A 13802-nucleotide genomic window follows, 5' to 3' on the forward strand; every position below is an offset into this window, starting at 1 on the left:
TAGTGATTTTTATTTTCAAAAAAGAAGTATAAGATGACAGGAGCTGAGTTTGTTTAATGTTTATTATGTCTGCAAGCTGTAGACTGTGGACTTAAGGTTTTTCACTGTTGGTTAGCAGTCACAGGATTAGAAGCCACTGGAGGAGAAACAATGATTTATTGATTTATTCATTTAACAAATAGATTTTGCCAGACACCATCCCGGGCCCTGGGGTTAGGGCTGAGCAGGGGCCCCACTTGCCCTGAGAGTGAGCTGGCCCTTGTGGGGGCACAGTGGACACCCAAACATTACAGGCTCTGGCTGTAGCATCCTAGGGACATCACCTGCATGACACAGGGAGGCAGGGTGGATGGGGCTGATCTTTTAATAGGCAGGTCAGGAAGGGCACCCTGAGAAGAGGACTTGTGAGCCTGCCTTCAGTTGGCATCAGAGTTCAAGTTCAAGGGGGCTGAGATAGCGGCGGTGTAGGCCTCCCAGGCCTTCGTGAGGATGGCCTTTGCTCCAAGGGAGGTGAGAAACTCTTGGGGGCTTGTGAACCAAGTTGAGTTTTTAAAAGATCCTCTGTTGTTGGGTTGAGGACAGCCTGTGGGACTGGGGAGGCAGGGAGACACGAGGAGGCTGCCGCAGCCCTAGGTGAGATGTGGGGGGCTTGAGCCGTTGGCAGGTTCTGGATACACCTAGACGGCAGAGCCAGTGCACACGCTGTTAGATCAGATGGGGTGAGAAGCAGGCGCCCAGGACACATCTGGTTTGGGGCTGAGTGCCTGGCGGGATGACTTGCCCTGTTTGGAGATGGGGGACCCACACAGGGAGGATGGGGAGGGCGCTTGGTCGGGCTGCATAGGAAGTGGCTTCTGCGCTCCCAGGTGGACAAACTGGGAGGTCAGGATGGAGCAGGTGGGCCACAGGGTACAGAGCTGGGAACCTGGGGCATCCCCAAAGGGTGACTGTAGGCAGAGGAGCCATCCAGGCTGAGCCGGGGACACGGGCACAGGGCAGGGGGACTAGCAGGAGAGGGGCCCCCAGGAGCAAGAGAAGAGGGTGGTTGGGAGGCGGGCCTGAGCCGCGTGTCTCTGGGGTGAAGTGGGGACGGGGAGTGGACTTGGACACAGCAGCGCATTGCAGGGGTGGTGGGTGGTTTCTTGTTTCCTCACCAAGGACACTAAATGTTTGCCCGCTGGTCTGGACCAGGCCCTGCCTGTGCAAGAGCTTCCTGCCCCCTGGTGGCCACAGACTGCAGAACTTTGAGCAGAAACCAAGTGCTTCAGTATTTTGTAGCGTTAGGAGTGAATCTCAATGATTTTCGTATTCTGATCCCAACAAGGGTTACTCATGTGGCCCCTTACACTTCGCCTTGCTTCTCAAGGGATAAAAAAAAGTATGTTTTCAGTTGTACTTCTGCATGGTGTCTCTGAGGCCCCCCACCTTCCGAGGAGGGGAGGGAGGCTGCTGTGGAGTTTATTGCAGGGCAGAGGCAGACGAGCCCATTCTTGCCGGCGCTCAGGCTAGGTTCAGCCTTCCGCGACTCTTTCCTTCAGGGAGCTGAGTCTTGTCTCTTCAAAAGCAGGGGCCTCATTACTTGGTCAGAAACCTGGAATCCTGCTAGTGTGCTGGGCTCTCCATGCGCTGTGCTTTCCAGGACGTGCATTTCAGTTTGACTCTGTCCCTCAGTGTGTGATTTCTGCATTTGTATCCAGACCTCCCGTCCATAGGGCACATCAGCCACGAGTGTCTGCTCTCCTGTCACCACTGTAAACAAGACGATAAAGGACTAAGGACAGTGAGAACCCACAGCAGAGACGGGAGCAGGAGAAGGGCCTCAGCACATGGATGAGTGAGCCTGCGCCTTCCCGGGGAGGGCGGGGGCAGCAGCTGGGGAGCGGGCCTGCGGGAAACGCAGCCAGTGGGCCTACAGACTCAGAGAGGTTAGGCCTTGGGACACCAGGGGCCATGCACGTGCAGGTGGATGTCTGTATTTGGGGCCGCGAACCACCCCGCTCATGTGCAGATGGAGTGCCCAGCAGCCAGGAGCTCCTTCCCCAGGCAGAAGCTCAGCACAGTTTTCTTTACAGAAATTGAACTACCCATGGGGAGAAGGAAGGCCGCTGTGTGGGCCCTGGTGTCTGCAGTGCAGATCTGACATTAGGGAAGCAGCGCCCTCAGTCGGCTCTGCGAAGATTCAACTTAATTGAGCTGTAATTTCCTACAGTCCATGCACCCCTGTTAAGCATGCAGTTCAACAAGGTTTAACACAGGTACTTGAGTAACAACCAAGACAGAACTTTCCTGCCACCCAAAGTTCCACGTGCTTCTCTGCAGTCAGGGAGCAGCACCCCTGGCACCGGCCCCACTGGCCTGCTTCCTGCCACTTGCAGCGAGATCTGTCTTTCGGAGAGTCCTGTGAGAATGGAGCCGCGCACTGTTCCCTTTTTTGTCTGGCTTCTCTCTCAGCATGACGTGGCTGAGGCTCATAGTTGTCATGTCGTTGGCAGCTTGTTCCTTCTCGGTGCCAGTGCTGTGTTGTGTGGACGTGCTAGTCTCTTTCCGTTCTCTGTCAACGCACATTTTGGACACTTGGGTCGTTTCCAGTTTGGGGCCATTTCGAATGAGGCTGCTGTGAGCATTCTTGGCCGTCTTTGAATGGACACAGGCTACACAACCAGGAGTACAGCGTCTGCGCTGTGTACTACGGCTGTGAGTAACTTTTTAAGAAACTGCCGAGCTGTCCTCCAAGGTGGTTGTAGCGTCACATTCCACCAGCAACAGATTAGAGTCCTAGTTGCTCCCCGTCCTTGCTGGCACTTAGTGTTGTCAGTCTTTTTCTCTTTAGCCAGTCTAGTGGCTGTGTAGTAGTGTCTTACTGTGGTTTTAATGTGCTTATCCCTGATGATCAAAGATTAAGCATCTTTTCACACGCTTACTGGCCATTCATATATCCTTTATGAAGTGTCTGTTCAGCTTTCTTGTACTTAAAAAAATTGGGTCATTTGTCTTTACATTACTGATATGTAAGAGTTATGCATATATATTCCAGAAACAAGTTCTTAGGTATATATATTTCAAATGTTTTCTTCCAGGACTTCCCTGGCAGTCCAGCGGTTGAGACCCTGCGCTTCCACTGCAGGGGGCATGGGTTTGATCTCTGGTCGGGGAACTAGGATCCTGCATGCCACGCGGTGTGGCCAAAAAAAAAATTTTTTTTTCTCCCATTCTGTGCCTTTCCTTTCCCTTTTTGTAACAGTCTCTTATGAATAGCAGGTGTTTTTTTGTTTTGGGGGTTTTTTTTTGCAGTACGCGGGCCTCTCACTGTTGTGGCCTCTCCCCTTGCAGAGCACAGGCTCCGGATGCGCAGGCTCAGCGGCCATGGCTCACGGCCCCAGCCACTCCGCGGCATGCGGGATCTTCCCGGACTGGGGCACGAACCCGTGTCCCCTGCATTGGCAGGCGGACTCTCAACCACTGCGCCACCAGGGAAACCCAGCAGGTGTTTTTAACTTCAACATCCCAGTGAACTTTTTATTGCCTCATTCCTGAGTAGGAGCATATAAGGGAGGCAGGATTACAAGACAGAGAAATGCCAGCAACATAAGAAGAGGCCCAGACGAACAGGGAAAATGACCCTGGGTAGGACAGAGATGATTCCCGAAACAGTGATCCTAAAACCCCCCGCCACGTGGTCAGCTCAGGTGTGAGGCAGCACGGTGGCCCGTGTGGCCCTGCCCGTGCTAGGCTTGCCCGGGCACGGCGATTGGTTGTCCGTGTTGGTCTAGCTGTCTGTGTGGGCAGCTCTGGTGCTATGGCCTCCTGGGCCCCGCAGGCGGTGCCAGTGATCCTGCAACTCCTGTCAGCCCAGTCCTGGAGGATGGGCCGGGAGAGTAGCCACCTTCCTGCTCCCAGGGCAGCGGCTGGCTATTTCCCTCCTTCCCATGAGGCTCTTCCTGTGTCATTCCCCCAAGGTGAGAACTTGAGCCTCTTGGGAATGGGGTGGGGACAGAGCCAGCCACTCATCCCATTATATCTTCATTTTCAGTGTCTAAGGGCACATTGTGGAGGCTTCCTGAGATCAGTGCCCCCAGGGGTGTATTTTGCATCCATAACTCAGGATGCCAGGAGGAAGGGCCAATCATAACAAGAAAGAATTTTGACAATTAAAAGTATGTATAGGGCTTCCCTGGTGGCGCAGTGGTTGAGAGTCCGCCTGCCGATGCAGGGGATACGGGTTCGTGCCCCGGTCTGGGAGGATCCCACATGCCGCGGAGCGGCTGGGCCCGTGAGCCATGGCTGCTGAGCCTGTGCGTCCGGAGCCTGTGCTCCGCAATGGGAGGGGCCACAACAGTGGGAGGCCCGCGTACCATAAAAAAAAAAAAAAAAAAAAAGTATGTATAGAGCCTTCCCTGGCCATGCAGTGGTTAAGACTCCACACTTCCAATGAGGGGGCCCGGGTTCAATCCCTGGTCAGGGAACTAGATCCCCCATGCCATGACTAAGAGCCCGTATGCAGCAACGGGGATCCCGTGTGCCTCAGCTAAGACCCAGTGCAGCCAAATAAATAAATAAATATTTAAAATTAAAAAAATAAAAGTATATATAAAGAAATTAATTCAGAAAATGGAAAAAAGACACAGAAAATCCAAGAGAGAATTTAAGAGACATGGAGGATAAATCCAGGATTCATCTAACAATACAAATTCCAGAAACATACAGCAGAGAACAGGAAGGTGTCAGATTATCAAGTAAACATCATAGCCACTTCTCAGGGTGGGGACTTCAGACTGAAAGGGCCCCCAGAGCCACGAGCAAAAGGGGTTTCAGAGGAACAAAGAGGGGATGCTGCAAACGTCCAGGAAACCTGTAGAGGCAGAGCCTGGCCCAAACTCCTCAACCTCAGCTTGGGACAGAAGACACGGGACAGGGTCTTCAGCGCTGTTGGGGGAAGAGGTGTAAGCCTGGGACCCTGGGGCGTGAGGGTGTGGATGCCTCTGGCTGGGTGACAGCGTCTCAGGAAGTTACTAGAGCGTAACTACTGAGCGAGCCCTGTGCAGCGTGGCTGTGTGTCGGGGCCGAGGGGTCAGCCTTTAGCTGCCTCTGTTTTCCTTTTGAGTTCAGAACATTGAGAACCAAGAGACGGAGTGGAGGAGGCTGCCAGGAGAATGGGGGCCTGAGCTGGGCGGGTCCCCAGGACTGGGTGGCCCCAGTCACAGGGCTGAGCTGGCAGCCTCACCTGGAAGCCCGTGACTCTGAGAGAGGTGGGGCAGGGAAACCGAGGGCAGCTCCCCCTCCAACCCCCTGGGAGAAGGCCGAGTTGGGCAGGGGATCGTGGGCCTCTCACCCTGATGGGAGCTCTTGAGGTGGGGAAGGAGGTCCTTTCCAGCAGGAGTAAACCAGGAGAGAGGAAGAGGGCATCCAGGAATACCGAGGACCGCCTAAGGGGAGCTGTGAGTCTCGGGCCTGGATGCTGGCTGTGAGGCAGCCCAGGGAGGGACCAGATGGGCATGGAGACTGAGGGACCTGGAGGGACCACACCCCAGGAGAAGAAAGGGTCACATTATGGGGTGTGTCCTGGGAAGCGGACACCACTCAGGAAACAGGAGAGAACCAGACAGAGAAGGGGTGGGGAGAGAGACAGAGAATTGAAAACTCCGGGAGAACCGTCATAATCGTTCGCTGTTGGGTGAGCCGTGAATCACTTTATTGTTGTAATAGTTTGTGGACTTTTGGGTTCAGCCCGTGGGTGAGGCTTACACAGCCGGGGGAGTGGAGCCGTGAGCCCCGTGTGGGGGGTGGGGGGTGGGGCTGCTCAGGAAGCCGGCAGGTAGCGCGGAGGGAAGGGTGGCGTGTCCTTTAGAGACATAGATGGAACCAACAACAAAACCGCTGGGAGGGGGGCTTCTGAGCTCCTGGGCCTGGTGTCTCTCCTTGTGGGTCCACTAGCAGCTCTGTCTGTGCAGAGCAAAACCCCACAGGACCACGGTGGGAACAAGAGCCCTCCGATGTCCTTCATGCAGTGTTACAGGTCCCAGTCCCACTCTTGACCTCGTCCTCCACTAGGTCCTCTGCGTCCCTCCTGCCCTCAGCGTGCCTGCGGGTCTCTGCTGGCCCCGCCGTGCTCTTTTCACCACCAGCTCTTTTTGTTCCAGGAGCTGCTCCAGGAGTTTGAATCTGAAATGCAAAAGCGGGAGCATGCGTTCCGCCTGCAGGCCGACAGCATGAGCAATGTGGTCCTAGCGCACGAGCTCAAGGTAGAGGGCGCCCTTGTACTGTGATCATTTCCTCAGCAGAAGTGAGAAGCCCCTTGCGAGTTAGGGTTCACATGAAGGCCTCCCTCTTTGTACATGGGCCTCGGTCTCTGCCACACAGAGTTGGGGGTGACATGCAGGTGACATGCTTGCCACTGTACCTGCCAGGGCCCCGGTCAGGAGTGACGGCCACTCTGCCCAGCCAGAGGAACGCTGGTGCCACCAGTCCAGGTCTAGTTACCTGACCTTGAGGAAGTGCCTCCCCCAGGAGAAACCGACACCCCGCAAACTCTGTCCTTGGCCTGTGTACTCCCGTGACACCTTGGAGTGGGCCTGTGAGGAGGTGCCACTCATCCCCCTATTTTCAGGAGGAGGCCTGTCTGCAGTTGGTGCTCCCAGCCGTGGAGCTGGCTCCCCTCGGTGAACAGGACTTCTCTAAAGCACTGGCCCCGACATGGCCAGGGCACACATGAGGAGCACACATGCCTGGCCTTTAGCACCGAGACAGGGAGCAGCCTGGAGGGGAGGGGGAGTTGTGCCGGGGACAAGGAAGCAGGGTTGACGCCTGGCCCAGCCCTGCTGCCCCAGCTGGTCACATCTGGGCAGCGTCCAGCCAGGTGTTAGTGGTAAGATCGACACCCTGCACTAGTGGTCGGCAAGGTCCCTCCTCTAGGCCGCCAGCCTCCCCACAGGGCTGCAGTCCAGGGGGCAGCACCAGGCCCTGCCTGACCCCTCTGCGGGAGTCTCCCTGACTTTCCGCTGGAGGAATGCACCCAGGGCCAGTAGGACCTTGAGGCTGGGGCTGCCTCACAGTGACCTGCCCCCCCTGCCCCGAGGCCACTTTGAGGACTTCTGAGCACCAGGGGAGAGAGGGCAGGCAGGACGTGCAGGGCCAACCTGTGCCTCACAGTGCAGTGGGCACTCCTGTCAGAGGAGTCGGGGACAGGGGTGGGTGGGCAGGGCATGCCCCACTCCCGTCTCCAGCTGCCACGAGTCGGTTCTGGTCCCCTGAACACCTGCCCCTTGAGGGCATCACAGGTTATACACAGAACTGATCTGTGGGCAGCAGTACCATCACCTCCGCATTATAGTCGAGGAAGCTGAGGCCCAGAGAAGCTATTTAAAAACTGAGTGTGTGGCTGGGGTGTGAGTGGGGTCCCTCAGCAGGGAGCCACGTTCTTACAGCCTCCATCTGGCTGTGTGATTCCAGTATGCAAATCATGCCCGAGTCGGGTGCTGGGGTACGACAGGGGCTCACACGGGGCCCGTGCTCTCAAGGTTGTGGGAGCATGTGAGGAGACTCACTGTTTTATTGCTTCTCAAATTCCAGTTTTCCTTCTCTCCCAGTTCTGATAAAATGGTAAGGCTTACCTCTAACACCTCAGTTTGTTCCACTTATATCCTTATTTTGAATTCTTCTCTTTCAAAGATTAAACTGCTGAACAAAGAGCTCGTGGCCCTGAGAGAGGCCGGGGTGAAGGCTGCGGAGTCCTTGCAGAGCGCCGAGGTGGTGAATGCAGAGCTGGAGGATAGGCTGCAGCACAGAGACTGGGAACTCAGGGACCTGGCTGCTGTGAAGGATGCCCGGTGCGGAGTCTCCCCATCTCCCTGTGGGCGGATGTGGCCAATGCGCCTGATGTTTAGCATGGTCTGGACTCCAGCCTGGAGGCATCTGCCTGTTCTGGCTTATTCCAGGCCAGCTTTGCTGTAGCCCCTTACCTGCTTTTTCCACTAATATTTGATTCTTTCAGGATAAAAGACTTAGAGGGTAAACTTCACTCTGTGCAGCTCACCAAGAAAAAAGAAGAGGAGACGTTTAGGAGGAAGTGAGTGTTTCTGGCTCCAGTGTCCCAGCCCTTCTGTGGGACCGTTAGCTGGGTCAGGCCTGCTCTTCCAGGGTCTCCCCTCACTTTTCAGTTCAAATTAGTATATTTGAGTGTGTTTGGAGGAATATCATCAAAACACTGAGAATTACAGAACACGCCTTGTAAAATGAATTGCTGAAAGCTGTCCAGATTGACACTTAGAGCCAATATACTTGACCCGTTGAAACAAGTCTTGGGAGCAGGGTGCACACAGATGCTCTGTGTCCTCACACACTGCATGACCCCGCAGAGTCATGTGCAGCCCAGGTGGCGTTATTTACGGAGCCAAGGTGACAAGAAACCTGTGTTCCTTGGTTCCTTGGTGTGGGCTGGGGTGTCCATGCCCTGGAGTCTTGGTGTTTGCCTTTTGAAAGTAACTAACCAATGGTCACAGAATAATGCAGTTCAGAAATAACTCCCTCCCTTCACTAGCTGTCATGATCAAACTTCTGTTGTGATTTGGTGGAAAAAAAAGGTATATCCTGCCAGAAACTAATGGGTACAGCAACTGGCATGAGTATAGTTTTTTGCTTCTAGAAGGTGGAAAATACTGAACAGTTTGCAAGGTGAGTAAGATGAAGATTGATTGTAATTGGAATGAAAAGTACAGCATGCGACTCAATTAAATAAGGCTTAACCATCTCATTGAACAATGCTGAAGGAATCTGAAAGAAATCATGTAGAATTACATTTTTTAGGTCTTTTTACTCTTCATTGAAACCAAATAGAATAAAAGCATAAAACATCATGGACATCATGTCAGCTATCAGGGACACCCAACAGTGTATTTTCAAGACGAATGTTCTGTTGACAGAGTTCCAGTAGGTTTGGCATCTCTAGCGAAGACAGACCTGCAGCCTGCGTCCCGCGGCCCCCAGTTCTGGGAAGCCTCAGATTCCGGGTCGAAAGCAGCCCAGCAAATGGGGTAGCTGCGAGGCGAGGGCAGTTTACACCTGCCTTCTGCTTCCCGAGTCGGCACGGGTTCTGCTGGTGGCCCTTCACTGAAGCACATGTTCTGGGGTCTTTCTCCCATGGACTGTGAGCTCGGGAGGGCCGGGGCCCGGCGTCTGAGAATCTCTCAGTCAGTGTTTTCATGTGAGGAGTGAGGAGAAGAGAGAAGCGGGCAGAGTTCCCTTCAGGAGGACACACGTGCAGCACTCCTGCAGAATGAGGAAGGTTCTAGGCTCGGGGGTCCTGAGCAGGGCCTATGTGAGCCACTGGGGACCTCGCTGTGTTTCAGGCATGAGGAGCTGGACCGTCTGGCCAGGGAGAGGGACACGGTGCTGATGGCAGCGAAGAGCGCCCATGTGGAGCAGCTGCAGGCGGTAGAGGCCAGGGCCCTGGAGCTGCAGGTGCGCTGCGAGAACCTCGAGGTGCAGCTCCGCAGGGCTGAGTGGAGGCAGGCGGACACCACCAAGGAGAAGGATGCCGCCATTGACAAGTGAGCTGTGGCTGAGGGCCTGGCTGCCTAGTTAACCTGTTGCAGATGAAGGGAAGTGGGCACAGGCTGTTGGGAGTCACTCCTGCAGCTCCCGTCACTGTTGTTGTTGTTTTAATTTTATTTATTTATTTATGGCTGTGTTGGGTCTTCGTTGCTGCGTGTGGTCTTTCTCTACTTGCAGCGAGCGGGGGCTACTCTTCATTGCGGTGCGCAGGCTTCTCATTGCAGTGGCTTCTCTTGTTGCAGAGCACGGGCTCGAGGGCGCGCAGGCTTCAGTAGTGGTGGCTTGCGTAGTTGTGGCTCAGTAGTTGTGGCTTGTGGGCTCGAGCACACGCTCAGTAGTTGTGGCACACGGGCTTAGTTGCTCCGTGGCATGTGGCATCTTCGCAGACCAGGGCTCGAACCCGTGTCCCCTGCATCGACAGGCGGATTCTTAACCACTGCGCCACCAGGGAGGCCCCCCCCGTCACTGTTTTTAACCATTCTCTTTTTTCATTTTCTTTTATTTGAAAGTATGTGGTTAGTATGTGTGGATGTATGTATGAATGTGTCCATTTATTTATTTGTGGTAAATACACATAGTATAAAATTTACCATCTTAGCCATTTTTAAGTTCAGTGGCATTAAGTACATTCACAGTTGTACAACCATCACCCCATTCGTTTCCAGAACTCTTTTCTCTGTAAAACTAAAGCTGCCCATTAAACAGTAACTCCCCATCCCCCTCTCCCAGTCCCTGGCACCCACCATCCTACCTTCTGTCTCTGTGAATTTGACTACCCTAAGGACCTCATATGAGTGGAATCCTACAGTGTCTATCCTTCTGTGACTGGCTTATTCCACTCAGTGTGATGGCTTCAAGGTTCATCCATGTTGTAGCGGGTGTCAGAATTTCCTTCCTTTTTAAGGCTGAATAACGTTGCATTGTTTGTATAGAACTACATTTTGTTTATCAGTTCATCTGCTGATGGCCAATTTGGTTGTTTCCACCTTTTGGCTGCTGTGACTAGTGATACTATGACTGTGGGTGAGCAAATATCTGCTCAAGTCTCTTCTCAGTTCTGTTGGTTATGTACGCAGAAGTGGAGTTGTAGATCGTATGGTAACTCTGCGTTTAACTTTCTGAGGAACTGCCAAACTGTTTTCCACAGTGGATGCACCATTTTTCACAAAGGTTCCAGTTTCTCCATAAACTAGTTTCTTTTTATTTTTTTTAAATCACAAACCATTCTTTACAATTATTTTTTATTTTTTTGGCCGCACTATGCAGCTTGCAGGATCAGTTCCCCAACCAGAGATTGAACCCAGGCCCTCGGCAGTGAAAGCACAGAGCCCTAACCACTGGACTGCAGGGAATTCCCAACTAGTTTCTTTTTCTTTTTTTTTTTTTTTTTGCGGTACGCGGGCCTCTCACTGTTGTGGCCTCTCCCATTGCGGAGCACAGGCTCTGGACGCACAGGCTCAGCGGCTGTGGCTCACGGGCCCAGCCGCTCTGCGACATGTGGGATCTTCCCGGACCGGGGTATGAACCCGTGTCCCCCTGCATCGGCAGGCGGACTCTCAACCACTGTGCCACCAGGAAAGCCCCAACTAGTTTCTTTTTAAACCCAGTTTTCTTTTTCGGCATCTTAACCAGGCCATGACATGTAAGCCATTCTGTCCCACTGTGCCTGGTATCTGCAAAGGACCACTGTAACTGGAGTCATAATTGAACTCAGCCTTTTGGCGGCCAGTAAGGAAGTGATCTTTAGAGAAGCTGTGTTTACAGAAGATGATTAAGACAAATAAGTCATTTGTAGAGCCTACTGTTTAGCAACTGGCTTTTCTCCTTTGTTTGGAAAATATTTCTGTCTCTTTTTTTTACAGAGAATTCTCTGCCAAGTTATATTTCTACTTACGGGGAAAATGGCTGTTAAACTATAAAATACCAGGAAGTTAAAGTTTATTCAGGATAGCTTCCTTAGAGTCACACGTTTTATTGTTTGATCTGTTAAACGCACGCAGCAGTAGCTGGAGGGGTGAGGCAGCTCAGTCTGACGGGCGTGTGTTTCCCCAGCCACTCCTCCATTTGGACAGGCTCTTCCTGGGCCCTTCTCATGGATGGCGACTCAGATCCCAATATCCGGGTGCACAGAGCTTCCTGCGGGCAGGCCTCCTTCCTCTGCTCTCACCTCTTGGCATGTCCACCCTTGCGTCCCTTCCTGTTCTTCCGTGGGACCAGTCAAGTGGCCATGACAAGCAGCATCATTGGGTTCCCAGGAGAAGTCTTAGTGTCTGTATCAGTGTCTTTTCATACCCAGACATACTCTTTACAAATCAGCAGCAGAACGGCCCATACTGTGAGCTTGCTGTCTCTTTGGGCCTATTTATGATAGTTTTCCTGAGACCATTGGTTTGTGGATGGCAGAATAGAGAAATGATGACCTGAGACAGTGTTGTGAGAACCGTGTGTGTCCGTGCAGGTGTATAACCTATCACGTGGAATATGATGGGGCCACATGGCACTTTAACCTCCTAGTACCCAGAGGTAAGATGCAAAAAGAAATCGGTGAAATTAAATCCAGGGGACTTCCCTGGTGGTCCAGTGGTTGAGATTCCACCTTCCCAATGATCGGGTTCAATTCCTGGTCAGGGAACTAGATCCCACATACTGCAACTAAGAGTTCACATGATGCAACTAAAGATCCTGCGTGCCGCAACTAAAAAGATCCCGCATGCTACAGCTAAGACCCGGCACAGCCAAATAAATAAATAAATATTTTAAGAAAGAAAAAGAAAAAAAAAGAAATTAACTCCAATAACACTATATCTAACCCAGTATACAGTAAGTCCCCTACATATGTATGAGTTCCATTCCGAGTACACGTTCCTAAGTCCAATTTGTTCATGAGTTCAACAAAGTTAGCCTAGGTACCCAACTAACACAATAGGCTATATCGTATTGTACTGTAACAGGTTTATAATAACTTTTCATACATATAATACATAAAAAACAAGCAAACACAGAAAAGAAAACATTTTTAATCTTACAGCCCAGTACCTTGAAAAGTACAGTAGTCCAGTACAACAGCTGGCATCCAGGGGCTGGCATCGAGTGAACAGACAAGAAGAGTTACTGACTGGAGGAGGGAGATGAGGTGGGAGGTGGTAGAGCTGAAGGATCGTCAGCAATTGGAGACGGAGGGCAGGCTGCAATGTCATCCACACCTGACCTTAATGGCACAGGTTCTGGTTCCTTGCTGGATTCAATTCTATCCACCCTCTTACAGAAACGATCCAGTGATGTCTGGGTAGTAGCTCTTCTTTTCTCATCATAGGTGACCCGGTAGTACTGGATTGCATTCTGAACGGCTGCTGCGACCTTCGTGTTCCATTCTGCGTTCGGGTCCTGGGCCTCAAAAACTAACAGTGCCTCCTCAGATAAAGAAAATCCCTTGCCATTTCCTGCGTCGTGAATCTCTTCAGTTCTTCAGTTACTTCTTCATCTTCGTGTCTCTCTTCGTCCTTTCTCTGGGTCTCCAGTTCCATCAGGTCTTCATTAGTAAGCTCCACGTTCACATCTTTGAAACTTCGCAACTTGAAGGTTCATATGTAGGGGACTTACTTTAACCAAAGTGCCATCTTGTTGCATATCATTAATAAGTAATCAATATAAAGTTATTAATGAAGAAGGATGACTAAACTTGCCTGAAAAAAATATTATTGAGATATCTTGCATTTTTTGGTGCTAAGTTTTGAAGGCACATCTCAATTCAGATTGGCCACATGCCTGGGAGCCCTATGTGGCCCATGGCCCAGTGCTGGACAGCGCTGGTCCAAATGCTGGTCAGAGGCCAGGACTCAGTGAGGGCGAGCTCTCTGCTCTCCAGAACACAGGCCTGCTTGCGCTGGCTTGGTCTTGGCAAAGTGGAGCAGGAACCAGGGTCCCATTCATGGACACATGCAAAGCCCCTGCTGTGTGCAGATCATCTCGTGGGAATTCGTTAGAATTAAAAATATGGTTCTCGAGCTCCAGCACCTTCTCTTATAGTTGGGGAAGCCCAACACACATGGAATCACGAAGGATCAGATCAGGGACTATAATGGGAAGCTCAGAATGGATGTCCTGCTTGATGTGTGAGGCCTGGGCAGTCGACTTCCCAGGGCCGCCAGCTGCTCCCCTTTCCCACCCGGAAAATCAGATAAGGTCCAGTTACAAAGTACCTCCTAGCCGATGTCCTTCGGCCTCGGAGCAGAGTTGCCAATGAGTAGGTCGAGGGG

At 52.2% G+C, this 13802-nt stretch overlaps 1 protein-coding gene across 1 annotated transcript in view; it reads left to right on the plus strand.

Annotated features, from left to right (window-relative positions):
• CCDC57 (coiled-coil domain containing 57) overlaps positions 1-13802 on the plus strand; it is a 110505-nt gene that overhangs the window by 17144 nt on the left and 79559 nt on the right. The window contains exons 4-7 of the mRNA XM_082602995.1: positions 6138-6239; positions 7666-7823; positions 7988-8062; positions 9342-9542. Of these exons, the coding sequence (XP_082459121.1) occupies positions 6138-6239; positions 7666-7823; positions 7988-8062; positions 9342-9542 (536 nt within the window). The remainder of the gene's footprint in view (positions 1-6137; positions 6240-7665; positions 7824-7987; positions 8063-9341; positions 9543-13802) is intronic.

This window comes from Mesoplodon mirus (assembly GCF_964341445.2).
Source record: "Mesoplodon mirus genome assembly, chromosome: 18".
NCBI classification, from domain to species: domain Eukaryota; kingdom Metazoa; phylum Chordata; class Mammalia; order Artiodactyla; family Ziphiidae; genus Mesoplodon; species Mesoplodon mirus.